At 38.8% G+C, this 23,735-nt stretch overlaps 1 protein-coding gene across 1 annotated transcript in view; it reads left to right on the plus strand.

Moving 5' to 3' along the window:
• Cortactin (cortactin) overlaps nt 1–23,735 on the plus strand; it is a 60,232-nt gene that overhangs the window by 16,069 nt on the left and 20,428 nt on the right. Inside the window, 7 exon segments of the mRNA XM_071682972.1 lie at nt 4,069–4,179; nt 5,927–6,037; nt 6,281–6,313; nt 6,316–6,401; nt 8,318–8,435; nt 10,338–10,626; nt 12,652–12,754. Coding sequence (XP_071539073.1) covers nt 4,069–4,179; nt 5,927–6,037; nt 6,281–6,313; nt 6,316–6,401; nt 8,318–8,435; nt 10,338–10,626; nt 12,652–12,754 — 851 coding nt within the window.

The raw sequence follows: 23,735 nt of genomic DNA on the forward strand, positions 1-23,735 counted from the left end.
TATAAAGTGAAGAAGTAAGAATCGCTTTTGTGAGTGTGTAAGTCCTTGTTTCACTTTAATGCAGGGCATGGGTTAAGGATGTGCATGAATGATTTCATAGGTTTTGTTCACCTAATCCACCCAGTTGAATTGGAAATTGAATTAATGATGAGAGAAAAACTGATAGATGGTATTTATTGAACACTGCTTTATGCAGTTATCAACCAGTCACAACCCTTCTTGCGTATGTGTGATGATCATCACCAGAATACATTCAGAAATATTAATCTTTTAGAACTCATGCATACACCCTCCTACACACTCATACATCACTCTACACCTTCGACCACCAGCCACCACCCATGCCTGCTTGTTTAAACATACACTTGCATATCTTCACCTGTACCCACCCACATATAATTTTGCTTTCCCACCTACTTCCATTTCTGCTCATCTACACCCATCTTTCCCCAAGCCGGTGCACTTGCAATTGTATACATTTCATCCGACCCACCTTCATTCACCATCGTGTGCTTTTACATATACTTATGCCCTTTCCCCTATGTAAAGCCTGTGAGTCATGAAGATGAACCACTAGCCACTTGTGAGCATTATTGCCCACTCCCACTTGGCCAAGAAATGACCATCCACCCATGCCTGTCCTCCCAGCTATGCTTTTCTTCCCATGCTCCCACGTAACCAGGGAAAATGTTTGTGGGGATTGAATGAAGGTGATGACATGATACAGCAAGTGCATAGTATAAATAATGAATGTTTGAGGGCAAGAAAACGCTCCATTTTGTAAGACCAGAAGTTTAAAGATGGATGAAAACAAGCTTCAGTAGCTAGCCAGCAACTTAGTTGACTGACTTTTGTGGAAATAATGAAACAGGAGGTAGAACAATGCACATCACTGATGACATGTGGAGTGGTTAAGGACTACCTTCATTATTGGAAGGAAAGGGCAACAAAGGAAGGAAATAGGATTCATAAACTACTATGGGGATTAAGAATGGGAAGTACAGTATCCAAAATTGTGATAAAAAGAATGATAAAATACAATTGAAATATTAGACTGTGAAGGTTAAAGTCAGAACAAAATGCTTTATTGTAACCAAGGGGTGTTTAAACACAAAGAGATGTGCATGCTATGAAGAATTTGTTAGAATATTCATTAAAAAGGTAGACCAAGCAAAGAGTTGGAAATGAGCAAAGTAGAATAAAAAGCTCACACCCATACACGAAATGCAATACCTTCCCACCCATACCCACTCTCCCGCAACCACCTATCGACACCAGTCGAGCCATGTCAAATTTTACTTACCCCAACTTTCCTCAACCTTACCCACTGGAATATCTTCACACTTCAGGTATACCTTCTTGTTTACTCACTTAGTTTTGTACCATCAGTTTGTATTATTTATCTTACCTTGTACAGTATATTCCAGAATTTTAACCAGAGTAAGATTTTCTTCACCTTGCAGTAGAAGTTATTTAGTTTTATGAGACCCACTCTTATGTGTGGTGAAGAGCAGAAAATATTGTATTTTGTCAAAATTCTAATATGTTTAATTATATAGTGTATGTATTCTATAGTCGTATATATTTATATTTATATATTTTGCTTTGTCGCTGTCTCCTGCGTTAGCGAGGTAGCGCAAGGAAACAGACGAAAGAATGGCCCAACTCGCCCACATACACATGTATATACATACATGTCCACATACGCACAATATACATACCTATACATCTCAATGTACACATATATATACACACACAGACATATACATATATACACATGTACATAATTCATACTGTCTGCCTTTATTTGTTCCCATCGCCACCCCGCCACACATGGAATAACAACCCCCTCCCCCCTCATGTGTGCGAGGTAGCGCTAGGAAAAACACCAAAGGCCCCATTCGTTCACACTCAGTCTCTAGCTGTCATGTAATAATGCACCGAAACTACAGCTCCCTTTCCACATCCAGGCCCCACACACTTTGCATGGTTTACCCCAGACGCTTCACATGCCCTGGTTCAATCCATTGACAGCACGTCGACCCCGGTATACCACATCGTTCCAATTCACTCTATTCCTTGCACGCCTTTCACCCTCCTGCATGTTCAGGCCCCGATCACTCAAAATCTTTTTCACTCCATTTTTCCACCTCCAATTTGGTCTCCCACTTCTCCTCGTTCCCTCCACCTCTGACACATATATCCTCTTGGTCAATCTTTCCTCACTCATTCTCTCCATGTGACCAAACCATTTCAAAACACCCTCTTCTGCTCTCTCAACCACACTCTTTTTATTTCCACACATCTCTCTTACCCTTACATTACTTACTCGATCAAACCACCTCACACCACATATTGTCCTCAAGCATCTCATTTCCAGCACATCCACCCTCCTGCGCACTACTCTATCCATAGCCCACGCCTCGCAACCATACAACATTGTTGGAACCACTATTCCTTCAAACATACCCATTTTTGCTTTCCAAGATTATGTTCTCGACTTCCAAACATTCTTCAAGGCTCCCAGAATTTTCGCCCCCTCCCTCACTCTATGATTCACTTCCGCTTCCATGGTTCCATCCGCTGCCAGATCCACTCCCAGATATCTAAAACACTTCACTTCCTCCAGCTTTTCTCCATTCAAACTTACCTCCCAATTGACTTGACCCTCAACCCTACTGTACCTAATAACCTTGCTCTTATTCACATTTACTCTTAACTTTCTTCTTTCACACACTTTACCAAACTCAGTCACCAGCTTCTGCAGTTTCTTACATGAATCAGCCACCAGCACTGTATCATCAGCGAACAACAACTGACTCACTTTACAAGCTCTCTCATCCACAACAGACTTCATACTTGCCCCTCTTTCCAAAACTCTTGCATTCACCTCCCTAACAACCCCGTCCATAAACAAATTAAACAACCATGGAGACATCACACACCCCTGCCGCAAACCTACATTCACTGAGAACCAATCACTTTCCTCTCTTCCTACATGTACACATGCCTTACATCCTCGATAAAAACTTTTCACTGCTTCTAACAACTTGCCTCCCACACCATATATTCTTAATACCTTCCACAGAGCATCTCTATCAACTCTATCATATGCCTTCTCCAGATCCATAAATGCTACATACAAATCCATTTGTTTTTCTAAGTATTTCTCGCATACATTCTTCAAAGCAAACACCTGATCCACACATCCTCTACCACTTCTGAAACCACACTGCTCTTCCCCAATCTGATGCTCTGTATATGCCTTCACCCTCTCAATCAATACCCTCCCATATAATTTACCAGGAATACTCAACAAACTTATACCTCTGTAATTTGCACACTCACTCTTATCCCCTTTGCCTTTGTACAATGGCACTATGCAAGCATTCTGCCAATCCTCAGGCACCTCACCATGAATCATACATACATTAAATAACCTTACCAACCAGTCAACAATACAGTCACCCCCCTTTTTTAATGAATTCCACTGCAATGCCATCCAGACCTGCTGCTTTGCCGGCTTTCATCTTCCGTAAAGCTTTTACTACCTCTTCTCTATTTACCAAATCATTTTCCCTAACCCTCTCACTTTGCACACCACCTCGACCAAGACACCGCACATCTGCCACTCTATCATCAAACACATTCAACAAACCTTCAAAATACTCACTCCATCTCCTTCTCACATCACCACTACTTGTTATCACCTCCCCATTTGCCCCCTTCACTGAAGTTCCCATTTGCTCCCTTGTCTTACGCACTTTATTTACCTCCTTCCAAAACATCTTTTTATTCTCCCTGAAATAATAATAGTCGTATATATAAGCACATTTACTTCATTGCTTAGCCACCCTTTGTTATGAGCTACAGCTTCATAAATTTTGCTCTGCCCAGGATAAAGTAAAGAATTTGATAGAAAGTTTGGTGTGCAGATGGATAGAAGGACAGATCTGTATGATTGAATAATGTTTTGATTATATAGGCTTAGCCATAAGCTCAGTTTCTTCCTTTCTTGAAGCCACGTATGGTTATGAATTATAGCTTTGTGAATTTTGCTTTGTACAGATTACTCTAAGGGATTTGGAGGAAAGTTTGGTGTCCAGACAGATAGGCAGGATAAATCTGCTGCTGGCTGGGATCACATTGAGAAAGTGGCCAAGCATGATAGTCAGAAAGGTGTGCAAAATATTTTTATCAATACACATATTTTGTTGGTTTCATTGATGAAAGAGCATACACATACCTTAATTATCTGGTTTCCACTTGAACAGCACATGTTGTCAAGAGATTTCTTAATATCTAATGTATTTTTGTATGTATCATAGGCTTGGTAATCAAGTTGAGTAATGATTTCCTTGTTGTTGAAATAATGTTATGCCCAAGAAGAGAGATTATTTGTATAGTTCCTGTAGTAAGGAATGATTGGCTAGATTTGCTTCACCTCTTCAGTTTGATGGTCATAAGATAAGAAAATGAAACATTATTCCATGATGTGACCTTAGAATTGGTATGTCCTGGTTATATAGCATAAAGGAAAAAGCTAAATGCCCAACATACAAACAATTCATCTGCAACACTTTTATCCATGCCTCACCTGCCGGGTTTTTATTTCTATCAAAAGGTAGTATAACAGAGCTGCAAATGACACAAAATAGTACACATAGAACAATCACTGGCTACCTAGTAGCCATGAACACTCAACACTTTCACAGTGAAACAAAGGTCTCCCCAATGCAGATCCATCTCAACATGTTCAGCACCCCAGTTCTATGCAACAACACTATACCCCTCCTTCCGAAACCATTCTGTAACAAATTACAAACCCCACCCCCAAATGGAAATAAAAAGCTTACCCATGCCTTCAGTAACCTCTGCTCACAGATCCCACCACCCCCAAATAATAGAATATGGGCAAAACACATACACACAGAAATAACCCAACAATCACTAAGTGACTGACTTCCCAACTCAGCTCTAACCTCCAACTCACCAGACTTACGTCTGTTAGAAACCACACACCCCAGTCAAACATGAGTTACACTCTCTTACTTATGCACTAGACATCACTCATTACTACAACACTACAAACACCATTAGATCACATCTTAAGGTGCTTCATGCCCATGATCCAGCTACCATACAGAAGTCACCAAGTTTTTGTGTTTCAATTGTCCCACACTCTCTCTACACATAGACTTACATACATCACAACACAATATGACCTGTGGCCTAACTAGTATCTCAAACACGTGGAGTCTTCAGTTGAAGAATTGCATAATAGGTACTGGAATCATCACATGAGTGCTACTTTTAGGCTCATTTCAAATAAACCACCAATATTTTAACTTTTGTGTGGCTGATTTCTGCCTCTTGGCTATTTAAGATGATTATTATAGAGACTCCCTCCTTGGAAAGTAATTTTGAAGTATAGATTTATGTGTAAATGAATATATGTGTAAGTTTATGTAAATATGTGGAATTAGTAGCCATGAATAGTGACAAGTGTCATATAGTGAACGTCGATCATGAGGGTGTTATCACAGGTATTTCATAGGTGGGTAGGTACTCCAAAGAAACTCTGAAAAAGGAAGGAGTTTTAGCTATATGTAATGGCTAATTAAGGTAATGATGTATGCTCTGTGTTTTGTTGACTAAAAGTCATTTATGATATTATTCATATTGATTGACATTATCAGGAACATCAGTGTTTAGTTGTTAATAACAAAGTTATTAAGACAGGTTAGATATATATTTATAGATATTTTTCATAGCCTGAATTCTGAAGAAAGATTATTCTTCAGTCATTGAAATAGAAATTTGATCCATGTGATGAAGTACTTCTTATATGGTTACTGCTGTGATGAAAGTTTTGAATGCTTCAAGTACTCCGCTAAGTGCTATAGCATAGTTTCGCTTCATGCAGATTACTCACAAGGCTTTGGCGGCAAATTTGGTGTGCAGTCTGATCGGCAGGACAAATCTGCCGCAGGTTGGGACCATATAGAAAAAGTGGAAAAACATGAAAGTCAGAAAGGTGAATTGCTGGTTTTATGTAATTTTCTTTATTGAAATATCGCTTTTAAAGCTTTTTTGTTTCTGTAGTACATTCAAATTTCAAAATTAAATATATCTTTCCTAGGATTTTGGTTATATGATTAACTTTGGGAACCATTGGAATTCTCTGTTTATTGATTTGTTTATTGACACTATATTATCCATTGGTTGAGACTATGCCTAAATTAGACGTTTCTGTGAAATATATTATCCTTATCATCAGATTATGCTGTTGGGTTTGGGGGCAAGTTTGGTGTCCAAAAGATCGACAAGATAAGTCTGCCGGTGGATGGGACCACATTGAGCAGGTTGACAAGCATGAGAGTCAGACTGACCATTCCAAGGTTAGTGTATTTTGTTGTTGTAGTTCCTGTACTCTGCTTTTTAAGGTGTTTATATATTTCATTGTGATAAAAGGTATAAATTTATTGTAGGCTATGGAAAGTAAAGTTTTTTCAGTAAATGATAGGATACAATTCCAACATAAGAAATAGGAGAGGTAAAGTGTAGAATTATGATATGAAAAGGCTGTATGGTGTGAAGTCAGTAGAAAAGTGCATGCTTGAATAACTTTGAAGATGGTATGGCCTAAAACATATGGCTAAGAAAATATATAGAAAATATATAAATGTAACATCTCAAGCCTTGCAGCCTTTGGAATGAGCAAGTGTTGGATTATGGGATTTGCTGGATTGTAGGGATTGATATTGGTAAAGGCACCAGAGAACGGATTTGATTTAGTATAACATAGTATGTGGATTTCTATTTTATTAGTATATGAGTTTATATGAATTCTAAACAGCATAACTACTTGTCAGTTACTGTACTAACCAAAAATTCTTCCTTGTATCCAATCACAAAATATACATTGTAAACTAAGGTAGCATTAGTAGGGTACAGAGGTTGAAGGAGCTTGGGGCAGCATCAAGTCTCCTTGACCTCGGACATTAGCCATCATATTCCATTGAATACGTCTTCAGAAGAGCTATTGTCAGTCTCACCAGCTTGGCGAATTTGTTCAGGAATTGATTTTCCATCCCTAACTTAGAGAAGCCATTAGTGGACTTATTCTGAGATTCTAGGATAATTCAGAAAAGTCTTTCACTTTGTAGAGAAAGACAAAATGATTCTTTTGCATGCACACTTTAATACTGAAAACATTATTTTAAAGCATAAGAATTTTTGTGAAAGTTTGGCAACTATTGTGCAAAAGGCAAGAAAGTAAATATGAGGAAGAGAATATGGATAACAGTGTTTATTTTTTGTGAAAGTTTGGCATCTATTATGCAAAATGCAAGAAAGTAAATATGAGGAAAAGGATATAGATAACAGTGTTTGGAATATAGTGTGAAGCTTGAAAAGCTGTGGTAGACTGTCTTAGTGTGTGTGGCTACACTTTGGATGTGCGCTTACTTCTTATATCTTTCAGAATTTGTTAATGCTCGTATTCCCTGCGTGTCGTAGAAGGCGACTAAAAGGGGAGGGAGCGGGGGGCTGGAAATCCTCCCCTCTCATTTTTTTTTTTTTTTTTTCAATTTTCCAAAAGAAGGAACAGAGAATTGGGCCAGGTGAGGGTATTCCCTCAAAGGCCCAGTCCTCTGTTCTTAACGCTACCTCGCTAATGCGGGAAATGGCAAATAGTTTGAAAAAAAAAAAAAAAAAAAATTTTATTGGACTTTTTGAGTTCATTCTTAGTATTATTTAGAATTATTGATAGCCATTTCTTTGTGTCCACTATTCCCCTCTTAGTCATCATCACTCCATTAGGTACATGAAATTTTTTTTCTTTCCTACTGTTTTAGGTTGAGTTCATCTAGAAAGAAGATTCCACTGATATCTTCCCTTGATGGCTGTGTGCATGGTTGCTTTTTCTTCCACTTTTGTGCCTCAAAGCATACTGACCCTCTTCCCTCAAATGATGACAGTTATATGTATGATTTTTGATGCTCTTTATGGGACAAGCCTCATTCATTAAAATGTATGAATATGAATACTTCTAGTCTGTCACTTTTGTTGGTGTGGGCTCTTTTGGAGAGATACATCACTTGGCATTCATCACAGGCCTGCTTGGTCATTCATTCTTGGGGATCAAGTCAGACAGAGCAATCTGGATGATTTTGAGCTGCATTGAGTTGAGGATTTAACCTTTATAGTAAGGTAGACTAATGAGTGAAACTATTATAAAGTTTGTCTGAATCAGGAAAGCAATCTGTAGCTCATTTGCATGCATGTATGCTTTCATAATCATAGATTTTGTCAGGGCTTTGGTGGCAAGTTTGGAGTGCAGAAGGATCGAATGGACAAGTCTGCCCATGTGTTCTCTGAGCCACAGGGTGGAATTGGAACCAACTATAAACCAGCCAAGCCAGAAGTACAAGGTAAAATGAATTATTGTTTCTTTACGTTAAAATTGGGAACATATTAGTAATATTTTTCTTGGATTGGAATGGCAGTCAATATTGCATATACCTATTGATTTTAGTTAGTGGTCTCATATTTGAAGGTACAGGATGTTCAATATTTAGAGTATTACTGCTTAGTTATTGAAACTTGACTTAAATCATTGACTGCTGATATGTCGTATATGATACAGTATACCCTGGCGGTTAACCACAAGTGTGCCCAGTACAGTCTTCGTCTTTCAAAAATTGCACATACAGTAAGCAGGGGTGTAATGACTTAGAAAGAAGTACTGGCAATTCTTACAATGTTTCTATATACTTTACTCATATTTTTTCCACTTGGCTTGTCAGTCTCTATCAAAGCACTGAAGAGAACAATACACTTATGTTTACTGGTGTACCATATTCAAAAAGACATCTGAAAATACGTAGCAAATATTGTGTCAGTATTTGAATATATCCCTGAAAACCTCCCACAGTTGCTATTTGCAGACGACACAACTCTAGTGGCAGATGTGATTAATAGACTGCAAAAGCTGGTGTCTGAGTTTGGAGAGTGTGCAGCAGGAGGATGTTGATAGTTAAAGTAAATGAAAGTGAGGTGGTCAGGTTTAGTAGGGGAGAGAGACAGGTTTGTTTGAATTTGAATTCGAATGGAATTGATATGGAGGAAGTAGGATGTTTTAGGTACCTGGAAATCGAGATAGCAGCAGGTGGAACTATGGGTGCTGAGGTGAACCAAAGGATAAGTGAGTAGGCAAAAGTCCTGGGTGCATTCAGGTGCATCTAGAAAGAGACTTCACTGTTGGTGAGGACAAAGATGGGTATGTTTGATTGTATAGTAGTTTTGATGGTGCTGTATGGAAGTGAGGCTCTAAATGGAAAAGTATTGAGAAGATTGGATGTGTTGGAAATGACAGCATGTGGTGTGAGGAGGGTTGATCCATTAAGAAATGTTGGGGTATAAGAATGAGATGTGATTGTAAGGGAGAGTATGGTCAAGAGAGCTGAAGAGGGTGTGGTGAAATAGTTCAGACTTATGGAGAATATTAGTGAGGAGAGACTAACTAAGTGGATACTTGTATCAGAAGTGGAGGGAAGTTAGAGGAAAGGAAAACCAAGGATGAAAAGGAAGAATGGAAGGAAAGATAATGTTATCAAAGTCTAAATGTGCAGGAGGGTGTGAGGCATGCATAGCATAGCTTGAATTGGAGTGATTTGTCCTGAACCAGGGCATTTGAAGTGGTAAGGGAAACCATGGAAAGGAAAGGTCTCTGGGTCTTGGCCATAGACAGAGGACTCTGGTTTTGGTGCATTATACATGACAGTTTTATAGTTTGAGAGGATATGAGCAAGTGTAGCCATTCTTTGTCTTTTCTAGGCACTACTTTACTGATGAGGGAAACAGTGTAGAGGTATGAAAAAAAAATTACTGTGTAACCTCTAGACCCATAAGTAGGGTCCCTGCAGCCTTTAGGGTGCATTCCTTATGGGAGCAGGGTAAGATGAACTTGTATGGGGCGAGAAGGTTTTCAGTAATACTGTACTCTTTCCAAATTGCTTATGGTGATACAGCCTCTTGGAGGGTGACTTCATGCTCACATAGTTAGCTAACTTCCCATGTATTGTTCAAATTAGTTGTCACACACGCACACGTGCATGGACACGCTTTCCTTACTTTTTTGAGCTTTATATGATTTGGTATTATACACAAGGCAGGTAATTACAGGATGTAGCTCAGTTTGAAAATACTTCAAATGCTTCTGTATGTATTTGAAAGTGAAAACTTGTATACTTATGGAAAAAAAAAAGATTTAACGATCCAGTAACAATTATTTTCTAACCATCCCCATACAGTTGTTTTCTAACTGTCCACAGCTGCAGAGAAAGCATCAAATCTTCGTGCCCGCTTTGAAAACTTAGCTATGAACCAAGATAATGAAAGAAAGAAACAAGCAGAAGAGGAAAGGAGGAAACGCTTTGAAGGTGATACAGCCATGATCCAGAAAGAGAAAGTAAAATTGCTGCAGCAACAACAGGAGGAAGAGGAGAGACTGAGAAAAAAGAATGATGAAGAGGAAACACTGAGGGAGCAGAAAAAGAGAGAGCTCCTTGTTCAACAGCAGAAAGAACTTGAACAGCAAAAACAAACTGAGTTGCAGGAGAAGTATGTTGTACCAGTGATGGTTAAGTTTTCTTGTCGTGCTTAGTATTCTTACCGTCTTTCATAGTTTTTCTAATTGTCATTTGCTTCTTGGAATTGTTGTCTGCATAGAATTTCAATATTTTCTCCCTTTGCTTCTTTATATTATAAACAGTTGATGAACCAATACTGTAGATGTCACACAGCTTATGCACCGAAACTCCATGGTCCATTTTTTCAACAGTTCTACTTTATCTTGAATCGATATGGACTGTGTTTACTTTTGACACTATGACTGACACTCTTATATGTGTTAGAAGCCATAGCTAGGGTTAAATTTAAGCAAAGCAAGCTAAGAATCTCACAGAATTGCAGTATCACCACCAACAAGTGCAGTGTAAAGAATGTAAATAAGCGTGCTCTACACACAATGCCATCTGTGGCCGCCCAGTAAACTAGTCTGGTGGCCGCAGTAATTTCAAGTTCCCTCACGTAATTTTGTCCGGACTAAAGGTGCCGAACCATCAGTTGCCGGAAATTCGGTGGTGTACCTGTACTGGTAATACTGTTTACCTCCCTTGTTGCCTGCCTACCAACTACTTCCTGCATAATGATATGGTTCAAGTGATTTTCACTTTTCATCATCCATGTCATTGCAGTATTGAACTTTCATGGCTTTACCTCATATTCATGGAACATAGTTTATCAACAGGTAATTCTGTATATTTTTCAGGAACTCTAGTGTTGCACAGGAATTCACCAGTTGTGGATATTCTTTTACTATCGTTACCCCCTTAGGGAAGTTCTTGAAGGGAACATGCATCAGAGATATTGACTGATAGCTGGATTTTTCATTTTATATCAGGATATTAGTTAATGTGCTGTCAATGGATTGGACCGAGGGCATGTGAAGCATCTTGGGTAAACCATGGAAAGTTCTGTGGGGCCTGGATGTGGAAAGGGAGCTGTGGTTTTGGTGCATTATTACATGACAGCTAGAGACTGAGTGTGAACGAATGTGGCCTTTATTGTCTTTCCCTAGCACTACCTCGCACACATGAGGGAGAAGGGGGTTGTTATTTCATGTGTGGCGGGGTGGCGATGGGAATTGATAAGGGCAGATAGTATGAATTATGTACATGTGTATATATGTATATGTCTGTGTGTGTATATATATGTATACGTTGAGATGTATAGGTATGTATATTTGCGTGGGTGGATGTGTATGTATAGACATGTGTATGTGGGTGGGTTGGGCCATTCTTTCATCTGTTTCCTTGCACTACCTCGCTAACGCGGGAGACAGCGACAAAGCAAAATAAATAAATAGATATTAGTTAATGCCATGTTTTTTTTTTTTTTTTTTTTTCCAAAAGAAGGAACAGATAAGGGGGCCAGGTGAGGATATTCCCTCAAAGGCCCAGTCCTCTGTTCTTAACGCTACCTCGCTAACGCGGGAAATGGCGAATAGTTTGCAAGAAAGAAAAAAAGATTAATTAATTCCCATTGCACCTCCTGTCTCTTTGCTGATTAGATGCAGTCTTGACCATTTCCCATGTGACTTTTTTGTTTTTTCTCATTTGTCCTGCCTTATATATTCTGTAACCGCATGTAGTTGTTTGCTACTTATCTTCATATTCTACATTATCTGACAAAAGTTGTTATCTCTGATTTCTCCATTGTTGCTCTTTTATTATTGTACTTTTTTGCCCATTTGCGAATCTGTATTGCGAGATGTTTATGCCTGTTTGATTTACATAATGATCAAGAAGTTAGGCAGAATTTTTAAGTATACTGATGGATTTTAACAGTTGAATGTTTGATGGTATAGGTAACAGAGCTATTTAGATAGGATTGTGTATGTTCCTCCTAACTCTAAATGCAGAAACTCAAATTTGTCACAGAGTTAGATAAATAGATTTCATTTTGATCTGTTTCCTGGAGATTTTGCATGAATTCCTGTTACCACTCTTTTTGTGGATGAACATTTATGAGTTAGTTAATGGTAACCATGAAACTGCATATAATGTCAAAGCCACTTTGTTCCAGGGAGACATTAGGCAAGACAGCGCAGGCAGAAGAGGATGGCTTTAAACACCAGAAAGAACAAGAGGTAGAAGCAGTGCAGAAGCAGGTGTCAGCAAAACAGCAGGTAAGCACCCTGCAGTGTAGGTACATCACAGACCTGCCAGCCTCTACACATGCAAGGTCATGGATACTTGATAAGGTCATTTGTCAATGTAGATTCTTCTATTTTTTATTTTCTTACTAGGGCATGTCCAAGTGATAATATCAGTTTGTAGAAATCACGTCACTGCTGTCTTATTTGGGCATGTGTCAGTGTTTTCACTCAAGTGACAATCGGGATAGATCTTATCATACTTCATAATACTTGAGTTGCATCGCATAACCTCTTTTCTATTATTCTTTGAGCTCCACAAGGAATTCTTGGGTTGGCCACATCTGAAGTTGGGCCTGTATTCTTAGATAGTGTAGCCTTAAGAAAAATGGCTTTTAAGTGAATCCATCATCCCCACAGGAACCCATATATAAAGGCTAGTTACATCTCTAGGGACCAAACTCAGGAATATTTTTGGTGATAAAAGAGACTAAGATGGAAGGATGGCATGAAAGAGGCTTTAGATTATTGGCCCCTGAATATGCAAGAGGTTGAGTTTTGCATGGAATATAGCAAATTAAAGTAATGCGGTATAATGGAATGTACTGACATTGGACTGAGCTAGGGCATATGAAGTGGTTGGGAATCACAGAAAAGTTTGTGGGGTTTGGCTATGGATAAGGGATTATGGTTTTAGTGCATTGTACAGAACAGTTGGAGTGGATGCGAGCAAATAAGGCCCTTCTTCATAAGTTCCTGGCACTAACTTCCAACACAAGAAATGATGAACTTTTATGCAAAAAAGTTTTTTTTCCTGAAGTCCTTACTCCATGTACATGCCCTTAGATGCTCATAGGGTTTGCTCTGGTGATGAAAAATATAGGTTTTCAAGGATGAAAAATAAATTCTCTACTATAGGTAAAACCTAACAAGCAACTGCTTCTTTTCCCTTTCTTTTCCGTAAAAACAACAGTTATAGGCTGGAGGCACTGACATCACAGGTTAGTCAGTGAAAATGGGTAGATGTTTGCTTGGTACCATCTCACCCCATTCCTATGATGTCATAGGCCTGGATTTGTTGATGCATGGTCAGTGAGTCTTCTAGATGAGCATCTGCAAGCCTCATACTGTACATGATGGTTAGAGAGGTGTAAACTCATGGATATCACTTCCTTTTTGGGATGAAATGATGTTTCAACTCCCCTCCCCACTTAGAAATGCTATATTAATTGCTTACTGGGCTCTGCCTACGGTAGGGAAATGTTTTTTCATCTTTCAAGTCCAACATTTCAATTTCATCAGTTTTAAGTAGTTGTTATATGAACTAGAATGACTTGATATAAAAATCCAGCTGACTTTTCCACTGAATAAGTCACATGATTGTGTTGATAGCTAAGTTTTACATGTCATGACTTTGAATGTATTGGCTGACAGGAGTGATTTAATCTAACAGTTTTCTCAATACACATGCTACTCTTATGTGCTTTTGGCTTGATCAGCTGTCAGATGCTGAGTTTTATTCTTTAATGTTGCTTTTGGCAACATTTTCACACATGGAACTCTGGCTTGAGCCTTTCTTGCAAAGTAAGCACTTCATACCTGTACTACATATGTTTTTACATAATCAGTTATGATAGAATTTTGTAAACTGCTACTTTATGTAACTGTATTATTATGTAATATATACATATTCATACTTTGAATTATCAGAAAACATTCCTCCATTGTTTTGGTTTCTTTTACTTCCCCAGGGAATAAGGTATCTATGTTAATGAGTTTCATTTTTGAAACTGAACCATACTAGCTTTGCAGGATTCAGTGTTTAAAGTTTCCATTTGTGTTCCTCAGAGGGTGGTTGTATTAGTGTTATCATTCCAGATGCTTCCAAGTTCACAGTTTTAACTCAGTATACATCACTCTGTGCTTTTGTTTATGATAATTAACACCCTTCTCATTCACTTGGGTTGGATCAAGTGCTTATAAGTATGCATTATATGTAGGAATTAATATCTTGGGCTTGTGAGAGGGGCATGGATACCCAGTTCCCTGGGGTAGACTTGCTACCAAAATTTTAAAATAGGTCCAGTAAAGAAGTTAGTCACAATATATACAGTCCTTTCAATAACTGATTATGTCACTGGGAGGATACTAAAACTCTTGAAAGACTGTATTGGCAATATTATTGCTCATAATTGGTAGAAGTGCTCAGCTTTTTGCTATTATTATTACAGAATATTCATTGGTCAGAGATTTGAGTAGTCAGCTACCAGTGAAAAACAGTTTTGTTTGCAGTCATGATATTGCATTTGATTCTTTGAGTGTCAAATAAAGGTAGGCATATAGGTTACCGAATTGATGTGTTTTTTTGGTGAATGTCATCTAGAGTGAGAGTGTGTGGTAGAAGTATTCTTTGTTCATGCAGTTGCATGACACTCAGCTATTTACTCACAACTACAAGTCTGCACAGATAGATAGATAGATAGATAGATAGATAAATAGACTGCAAGCAGGATATCAGACTCCAATTATAAAAGATGCTCCTAACTAAAATGAGTCCAGCAATAATAAGCTAATAGGGACCATGCAAGAGTATCATTGAATTTTAGATAGGAGGTAAATACTGTCGCATGAAGAGAACAAGAAAACAAATATGAACAGCAACAATAGGAGCAGCTGGGCAGGTGGCTCAGGTGGAGAGAGCATTTTGATGGACCATTAGATATGTTAGGTGATGGGATGTTGAACGTGATGTTTTTGTGATGAGGTGGCATGCAGAATAAGTGTCATGGGGAATGGTATGGTGAAAAGAGATGGATTTTAGAAAGCTGAGCATAAGGTAATGTTTGGCAGGGCAACAGGAGTGGATGGGATTGAGGTTGAATTTCTTAAAGGGAGTTACATTGTTCATAACTGTTTATTCAGGTTCTTCAACATCTATATGGCCCTAGGTTAGGTACTTAAGGACCAGTAGAATGCATTTATAGTGCTCATATATAAAGGTAAGGGGAACTAAATTGAATAGTCTAACTACACTTATAAGTTATTTGAGATAGTTATTTGAGAGTGTACTTGGCATGGTGTATGGGAGAGATGATGATTGCAAAAGTGGTTACATGCAAATAATGTCTGATTGGGGAGGAGCAATAAATTTTCAGAAGTGGTAGAGGGTATGGATACTAGGCATTTATTTTGAATAATTCTTGTGAGAAATACTTAAAGAAAGAGGGTGAAAACTGTATGAGACCATATGGCTTTGAAGAAAGTGTATGATAGGTTTGACAGAGAGGCCAAGTGGAAGTGCAACAGGTATATGGAGTAAATGAAAAGTTATTAAATGCAGTAACAAGATTTTACGAGGAGAGTAAGGTATGTGTGCAAGTAGGAAGGGAGGAATGTGAGTGGTTCTTGGTAAAGATGGTCTTTGTCAAAGGTGTGTGATATTGCTGTGTTTGTTTCCACTGTTCTTGGAAATGATGTTGAGAGAGGTAAATGCAGGTCTTCATGATGAGAGGCATTCCATGGTACGCTGACAGTGGGTTGCATGGGAAACAAATCATTTGCTGTTTGCTCCTGACAAGGCTCTTGTGGCATACTGCAGCTCCTGATGAGAGAGTTTGAGAGAGTGTGTGAATGGTAATGAAGTGCAGTACATGGATTGTACAAGGTGATTTGTTTGAAAAGAGCGGAAGCAGAGCTTTAGGCACCCTTGAGTGGAAATGTGGGCTAAGGTTTGAGTTCACTAAGGAGTGTGGTGGATGGAGGATCATTGTCTGTTTTGGTAAAGGTAGGGATTTTTGATGGTATATCTCTCCTGACATTGTTTTATGGATGTGTCTTGGGCTTTGAATGCAGAAGAAGAGGATGGGTATGTTTGGAGTGAAATTCATCCCATGTGATTTGGGGTGGTTTGATTATGTAAGGATTGACAGGATGAGAGAGAGATGTGGTAGTAAGTGTTGTCTTATTGAAAGAGTAAGTAGAGTATGCTGAAATGATTAAAAGTATGGAGAGATTGAATGAAGGCAGACTGACTATGAATTTATGTGTCAGAAGTGGAGAGAGCAAGGGGAAGGGTAGCCTAAGAGGGACATGGACGGATGAGTAAAAGAGGCTTTGAGGTATAATGTCCTTGATATTCAAAGGGTGAGAGATGTACATTGGGCAGAATGAATTGGATTAGTGTGGTTTATGGGTGTCAACTTACTGTCAGTGGGCTGAACTAGGGCATATGAAATGGGTATTAGAAACCAGGGAATAGTTAGTTGGACTTGGCTGTAGATGGTATGTTCTGGTTTCAGTGCATTATATCTGACAGCTAGAGAGTGAATGTGTGCAAATGAGGCCGTTATTCTTAAAGTCTAGAAGGTACCTCACTAAGATGGGAGAGGCATTTGTGTATGAAAAAAGATTTATTGTAATTATACATAAATTTAGGTGCTGCTTGACTCAGCCTACATGTGGTTACACTGTGAATAGTAAGTTACCATCATCGAGTTTGTATCATCATTAATAGGTGAAGTGGAGTTCAGCCTCGTAGAGAAATTTTTCCCTCCATAGGAGTCAGTCATTTCCCTTTCTTGATTGGAGGACAGCCCTGAAGCTGCATAGTCCCACAGAAGGGGCCCAGAGATTGTTTTAGTATGTGTAATTACTTCACTTACTTTCCTTATCTCCTTCATGTTGTAGAAGGTAAATGAGAAGGGCAAGAGGAGAGGGCAGGAAATTCTCACTATCCTGTATTATTACTTTACAATAAAAGATGAACAGAGGAAGGAGCCAATCAAGGGTTTTTCCTCATAAGTCAGTGATATGTTCCTAATGCTGCTTTATCAAAGAAGGGAATGGCTAACAGGTATGAAAGAAAGGAAGATGTACTTTCCTGTCCTTTTCCTCTTCTTTGGAGCTCCTGCAGCACACTGGAGGTATGCCTTATTCATTGGGAGGGACGACAGGTCAAGAAGTATGGTGATGTGGTATGTTTGTCTGAATAAGGTGAGTGCATGACAGTTAAGGAGTAAGTGTTCAGTATCTTCACAGTTGAATTTTCTTCTTAGGCATGATGGATCCAGTGATATGTTGAATGTGTGTATTTACTGTTGTAGAGATGAGTGGTGTTCTGAACATAGATGAGAAAATATCACTTGTATATGCCTGGCAAGTGTAGTTTCAGATACTTACTGATGCTTACATTTATTTTCTTGTTCTCCTTACAATATTCACCTCCCTTAGAATTATGTTCTTATTCTCCCTAAAGTTTGCCGATACTCTCTCACCCTATGTCATTTGTCCTCTGTTTCAGTCCCTGCACCTTCCTGTTGACCTCCCCATTTTTATCATAAATCTGTCAGTCACTTGCATTCCTTCCATGCAAGTATTGCCTATACACCTGTCTTATCTCTCTCACTAACAACATAACTTCTGCGTCCCACCTCAAACTGCCCTTCTTCAGATGCTCACATCCCTCTTTACACATGCCACACACCTCTCCTAAAAGTGTTAGCAATTCTTCCATGGATACCCTCCATTCCTCGCTCACTTTCCTGGTTTCATTTACTCTCACATTTTACCATTCTTCTCCCAGTCTCCAGGTCCTTCCATGTCTCTTTCTCTTTTCCTAAAGCCACTGCAGACTTTTTCACTCACCCTCACAGGAAGTGAATAGACATCCTCTCAGCTGCCCTTTTCAGCACATTTGCATCCAAAAGTACCTCCTTTGCATGCTTGTCAGTTAGTACAAAATCCAGTAATTCCTGTTGACCCCCATTCCCCCCTAACCTGCACATACATATGTATGTCCCTTTTATAAACTATGTTTTTCCCAGTCACCAGTTCTCTTTTCAACACACAATTCCACAAGCTGCTCACTGTTTTCATTCATTCCAGGTACCCCATATCCCCAATTGTACCCTTATCTCCCACACCACCCACTCTTGCATTGAATTACTTGACGCCTTGCATCAGAACTGTTGATGGACTTAACTTTTTCTAGAACATTCGCTTCTCTTCCACATTCCTCTTGCTACAAGGTGCATAAGCACCGACAGTCACCCACATTTCATAGTCCACATTCATTCCCACCAACATCAGTCTGGAGCTCATTTACTTATACTCATTAACACACTCTTACAACTCCTCCTTCAGAAGAAGTGCCACACAGCACATTTAGTTTTACTCTTAAAAGTAGATATTTTTTTTCAAATTAGTTGCAAGTTTGAAACACAGGTTGTAAGATGATGATATAGATATTTTAGTTTTCGAGTGTTTTAAGTGTGAATGTATTTAGTCAAAATATTGTGAGTTGGAATTAAGTGTATATTAAATATATTAATCTTGGGGATTAATGCTGGGATTGGATGGTCTAGTAATCCTCAAAATCCCCACCTTCTGTATCATGACTTTTAGATTTAGGAAGTGAAGGAACCAAGTATGGATATTGCCTTGTAGGCTCAGTTGTCTGTTGCTGATGCTACTTTGTTAAGTGGGAAAAGGCAAGCAGGTATAAGAGAGAGAGAGAAAAAGAATAGTATACATACATCCATTTTCATTATGTTTCAAAATTTTAGTTTTCTTGTAATTATTTTGCTTACATTGGATTTTGAGTGTACTTTAAAGTATTAGTTTTAATGTCTCATTTTTAGTGCTAGAGATAACTGGATTCCTCATCTCTGTTTATACACAAATGACCTAAAGTCTTTAATGGCACCCTTTGTGGAATCATTTTGGCTTTATGATATGTCCATAAGTACATGATGAGCTTCAGTTTTTGATCAGTAGCATTGGCTGAGTAGATTTTGATCAATATTCTTTAGTTGCCTTTTTTTTCAGTGAGGATTTGGTTGTCAGGATATGAATGTCCTTTAAACACATCTTTAGTCTTTTTCAACGCTTAAGATTAGATGGTTATTGAGGCAGTTATCAAATAGTGATTTAAGCATACTTTGATATGTTTTCTCCATTTTATTTATTGTGTGCTGTTTCTGTAATGATAAATTATACATGTTGCCATGCTTTTCCAAAGTTTTCTTTTCTTAATTCTATGAGGGTGAGTTTGATTCAGTCACCATTTAGATTCTCTTTCCTTATCTCCACTTCACTTGGTTTTCTTAATAATTTATGTTTATTGCTTATCATGCATCCTGTTACCTACACTGAAACTACTATTGGTGTGATTTTATTATTTGTTAATCTGTACACCTTGCTTTTGTGATACCGGAATTACTGTACTTTCCTAGTTCATTGGCACCTTCATCCATTTGTCATAAGGAAGCTCCTAACCAGTAGAACCATTCAATATATCCTTTGTTACTTGTACATTGTTCATTTTCTTAATAGCTTTTCAAATCCTCCGTACATAGTTCACTTTCTTCATAGCTTTTCGTAACACTTGAGTTATCTTTCTTCCATATCAGTACCAAAGGAGGACATTCTTATCCCATCTTGATTGCAGTTGTAGAATAAATCATCAGAATAGTTTTTTCTTATTATACTAACTTGATTTGGCCACAGTTTTTTTTATCATTCATTCATTTTCATTCTTCTCCCATTTTAATCCTTCAATTATAGATTAGGAGTTGTAGTTATCTTGCCATCTGTCTGTATTTGCATTTTTGCCCTTGTTTTTGTCCTTTTTTATTATTTTTTCATTTTCATGTTCTGTAACTTTAGATTGTACAAGTCAGAAAGATTACTTGGATGATTCATAGGTTAAGGGCAGTGTGCTAAAATAGAATTGAATCATTCATATATATACAGCTATTGAGCATGCTTAGATGGATCACCCCATTGCAAATGATGTGCATGTTAAGATGGAACTGGATTACCCATGCATTTACAAGTACGGTGCATGATAAGATGGAATTGCATTACTCCTGCACATTCATATGCGCTTATACATGGAAGTCGTTTTTATTCTTTAAGCTCTCCTCAAGAAAAAAAAAAGGGTACGTGTCTACTGACAGAGGTGAATTATGGAAGGTGCATTGGATATAAGGAGCAAATGGAAAGTTACTTTAGCCAATGGGGAGTTTTTACTGCGAGAGTAAGGCAAAGGTTATGAGGACAAAGGGAGAATGATAAGTGAAAGTATGTCTGCATCGAGGGTGTGTGAAATCACAACAGTCATTGAATCTGTTCATGGAGAGGGTGTTGAAGGAGGCAAATGTTATGATCTTGCAGAAAAGGGCAGGTCTGCAGTATGCAAGGGTTATTAGGGGCATGGGAACTTCATAGTATAGTGGGCGGTTACTGTTCCTGATTATGACACATTCATGGGCCGACTAGGGTCAAATGCATAGGTTTAAATTTTCATTGCAGCAGTCTTTACACAGGCAACCCAACTGTTCATCCACCCATAGGGGTTCGTATATAGAATGGATGCCTGGCTCAGGCTAGGGCACATAGATTCATATTGTATTTATTTTATTATACTTAGTCGCTGTCTCCCGCGTTAGTGAGGTAGCACAAGGAAACAGATGAAAGAATGGCCCAACCTACCCACATACACATGTATATACATAAATGTCCACACACACACACACACATACATACTTATACATTTCAACTTATACATACATATACATTCCCAGACAATACATAATGCACCGAAACCACACCTCCATTTCTACATCCAGGCCCCACAGAACTTTCCATGGTTTACCCCAGATGCTTCACATGCCCCAGATATATATATATATATATATATATATATCCCTGGGGATAGGGGAGAAAGAATACTTCCCACGTATTCCCTGCGTGTAGTAGAAGGCGACTCAAAGGGAAGGGAGCGGGGGGCTGGAAATCCTCCCCTCTCATTTTTTTTTAATTTTCCAAAAGATGGAACAGTGAAGGGGGCCAGGTGAGGATATTCCCTCAAAGGTCCAGTCCTCTGTTCTTAACGCTACCTCACTAAGGCGGGAAATGGCGAATAGTATGAAAGAAAAGAAAAGATATATTTGGTTAGATATGGTTTTGGTGCATTATTACATGACAGCTAGAGACTGAGTGTGAACGAATGGGGCCTTTGTTGTCCTTTCCTAGCACTACCTCGCACACATGAGGGGGGGAGGGGGTTGTTATTCCATGTGTGGTGGGGTGGCGATGGGAATGAGTAAAGGCAGACAGTATGAATTATGTACATGTGTATATATGTATATGTCTGTGTGTGTATATATATGTGTATATTTGCATGTGTGGACGTGTATGTATATACATATGTATGTGGGTGGGGTGGGCCATTCTTTCGTCTGTTTCCTTGCGCTACCTCGCTAACGCGGGAGACAGCAACAAAGCAAAATAATGATAATAAAAAATATATATATAGAAAAGCTAATGGATTTGTATGTAGCATTTATGGATCTGGAGAAGGCATATGATAGAGTTGATAGAGATGCTCTGTGGAAGGTATTAAGAATATATGGTGTGGGAGGCAAGTTGTTAGAAGCAGTGAAAAGTTTTTATCGAGGATGTAAGGCATGTGTACGTGTAGGAAGAGAGGAAAGTGATTGGTTCTCAGTGAATGTAGGTTTGCGGCAGGGGTGTGTGATGTCTCCATGGTTGTTTAATTTGTTTATGGATGGGGTTGTTAGGGAGGTGAATGCAAGAGTTTTGGAAAGAGGGGCAAGTATGAAGTCTGTTGGGGATGAGAGAGCTTGGGAAGTGAGTCAGTTGTTGTTCGCTGATGATACAGCGCTGGTGGCTGATTCATGTGAGAAACTGCAGAAGCTGGTGACTGAGTTTGGTAAAGTGTGTGAAAGAAGAAAGTTAAGAGTAAATGTGAATAAGAGCAAGGTAATTAGGTACAGTAGAGATGAGGGTCAAGTCAATTGGGAGGTAAGTTTGAATGGAGAAAAACTGGAGGAAGTAAAGTGTTTTAGATATCTGGGAGTGGATCTGGCAGCGGATGGAACCATGGAAGCGGAAGTGGATCATAGGGCGGGGGAGGGGGCGAAAATCCTGGGAGCCTTGAAGAATGTGTGGAAGTCGAGAACATTATCTCGGAAAGCAAAAATGGGTATGTTTGAAGGAATAGTGGTTCCAACAATGTTGTATGGTTGTGAGGCGTGGGCTGTGGATAGAGTTGTGCGCAGGAGGATGGATGTGCTGGAAATGAGATGTTTGAGGACAATGTGTGGTGTGAGGTGGTTTGATCGAGTAAGTAATGTAAGGGTAAGAGAGATGTGTGGAAATAAAAAGAGCGTAGTTGAGAGAGCAGAAGAGGGTGTTTTGAAATGGTTTGGGCACATGGAGAGAATGAGTGAGGAAAGATTGACCAAGAGGATATATGTGTCGGAGGTGGAGGGAACGAGGAGAAGTGGGAGACCAAATTGGAGGTGGAAAGATGGAGTGAAAAAGATTTTGTGTGATCGGGGCCTGAACATGCAGGAGGGCGAAAGGAGGGCAAGGAATAGAGTGAATTGGAGCGATGTGGTATACCGGGGTTGACGTGCTGTCAGTGGATTGAATCAAGGCATGTGAAGCGTCTGGGGTAAACCATGGAAAGCTGTGTAGGTATGTATATTTGCGTGTATGGACGTATGTATATACATGTGTATGGGGGTGGGTTGGGCCATTTCTTTCGTCTGTTTCCTTGCACTACCTCGCAAATGCGGGAGACAGCGACAAAGCAAAAAAAAAACAAAAAAGAAAAAAATATACATATATATATATATATATATATATATATATATATATATATATATATATATATATATATATATATTTAATCCCATAGCCTGAGCCAGTAAGTCTTAGTCATATTACATATATTCTTATTATTTACGTGAAGTTCATGTGGAAAAGGGTTCTTCAGAAAAAGAAATCTGAAGACTATAACAAGAAAATACTTTACTGTAGAGGTAGTGCCGTGTGCAGTATTGCTGCACTGTACTAGGTTCAAGTATGGATGTGTGCTCATACTTAAGGGTAGTTTATGGTCTTTTATATCATTAGAATTACAGCATTGTTATAGTAAACAAATGGTGTGATTGACGGTGCAGAGTGATTAGTGTATATGAGG

The sequence above is a fragment of the Panulirus ornatus genome, chromosome 35, assembly GCF_036320965.1.
Source record: "Panulirus ornatus isolate Po-2019 chromosome 35, ASM3632096v1, whole genome shotgun sequence".
NCBI lineage: Eukaryota > Metazoa > Arthropoda > Malacostraca > Decapoda > Palinuridae > Panulirus > Panulirus ornatus.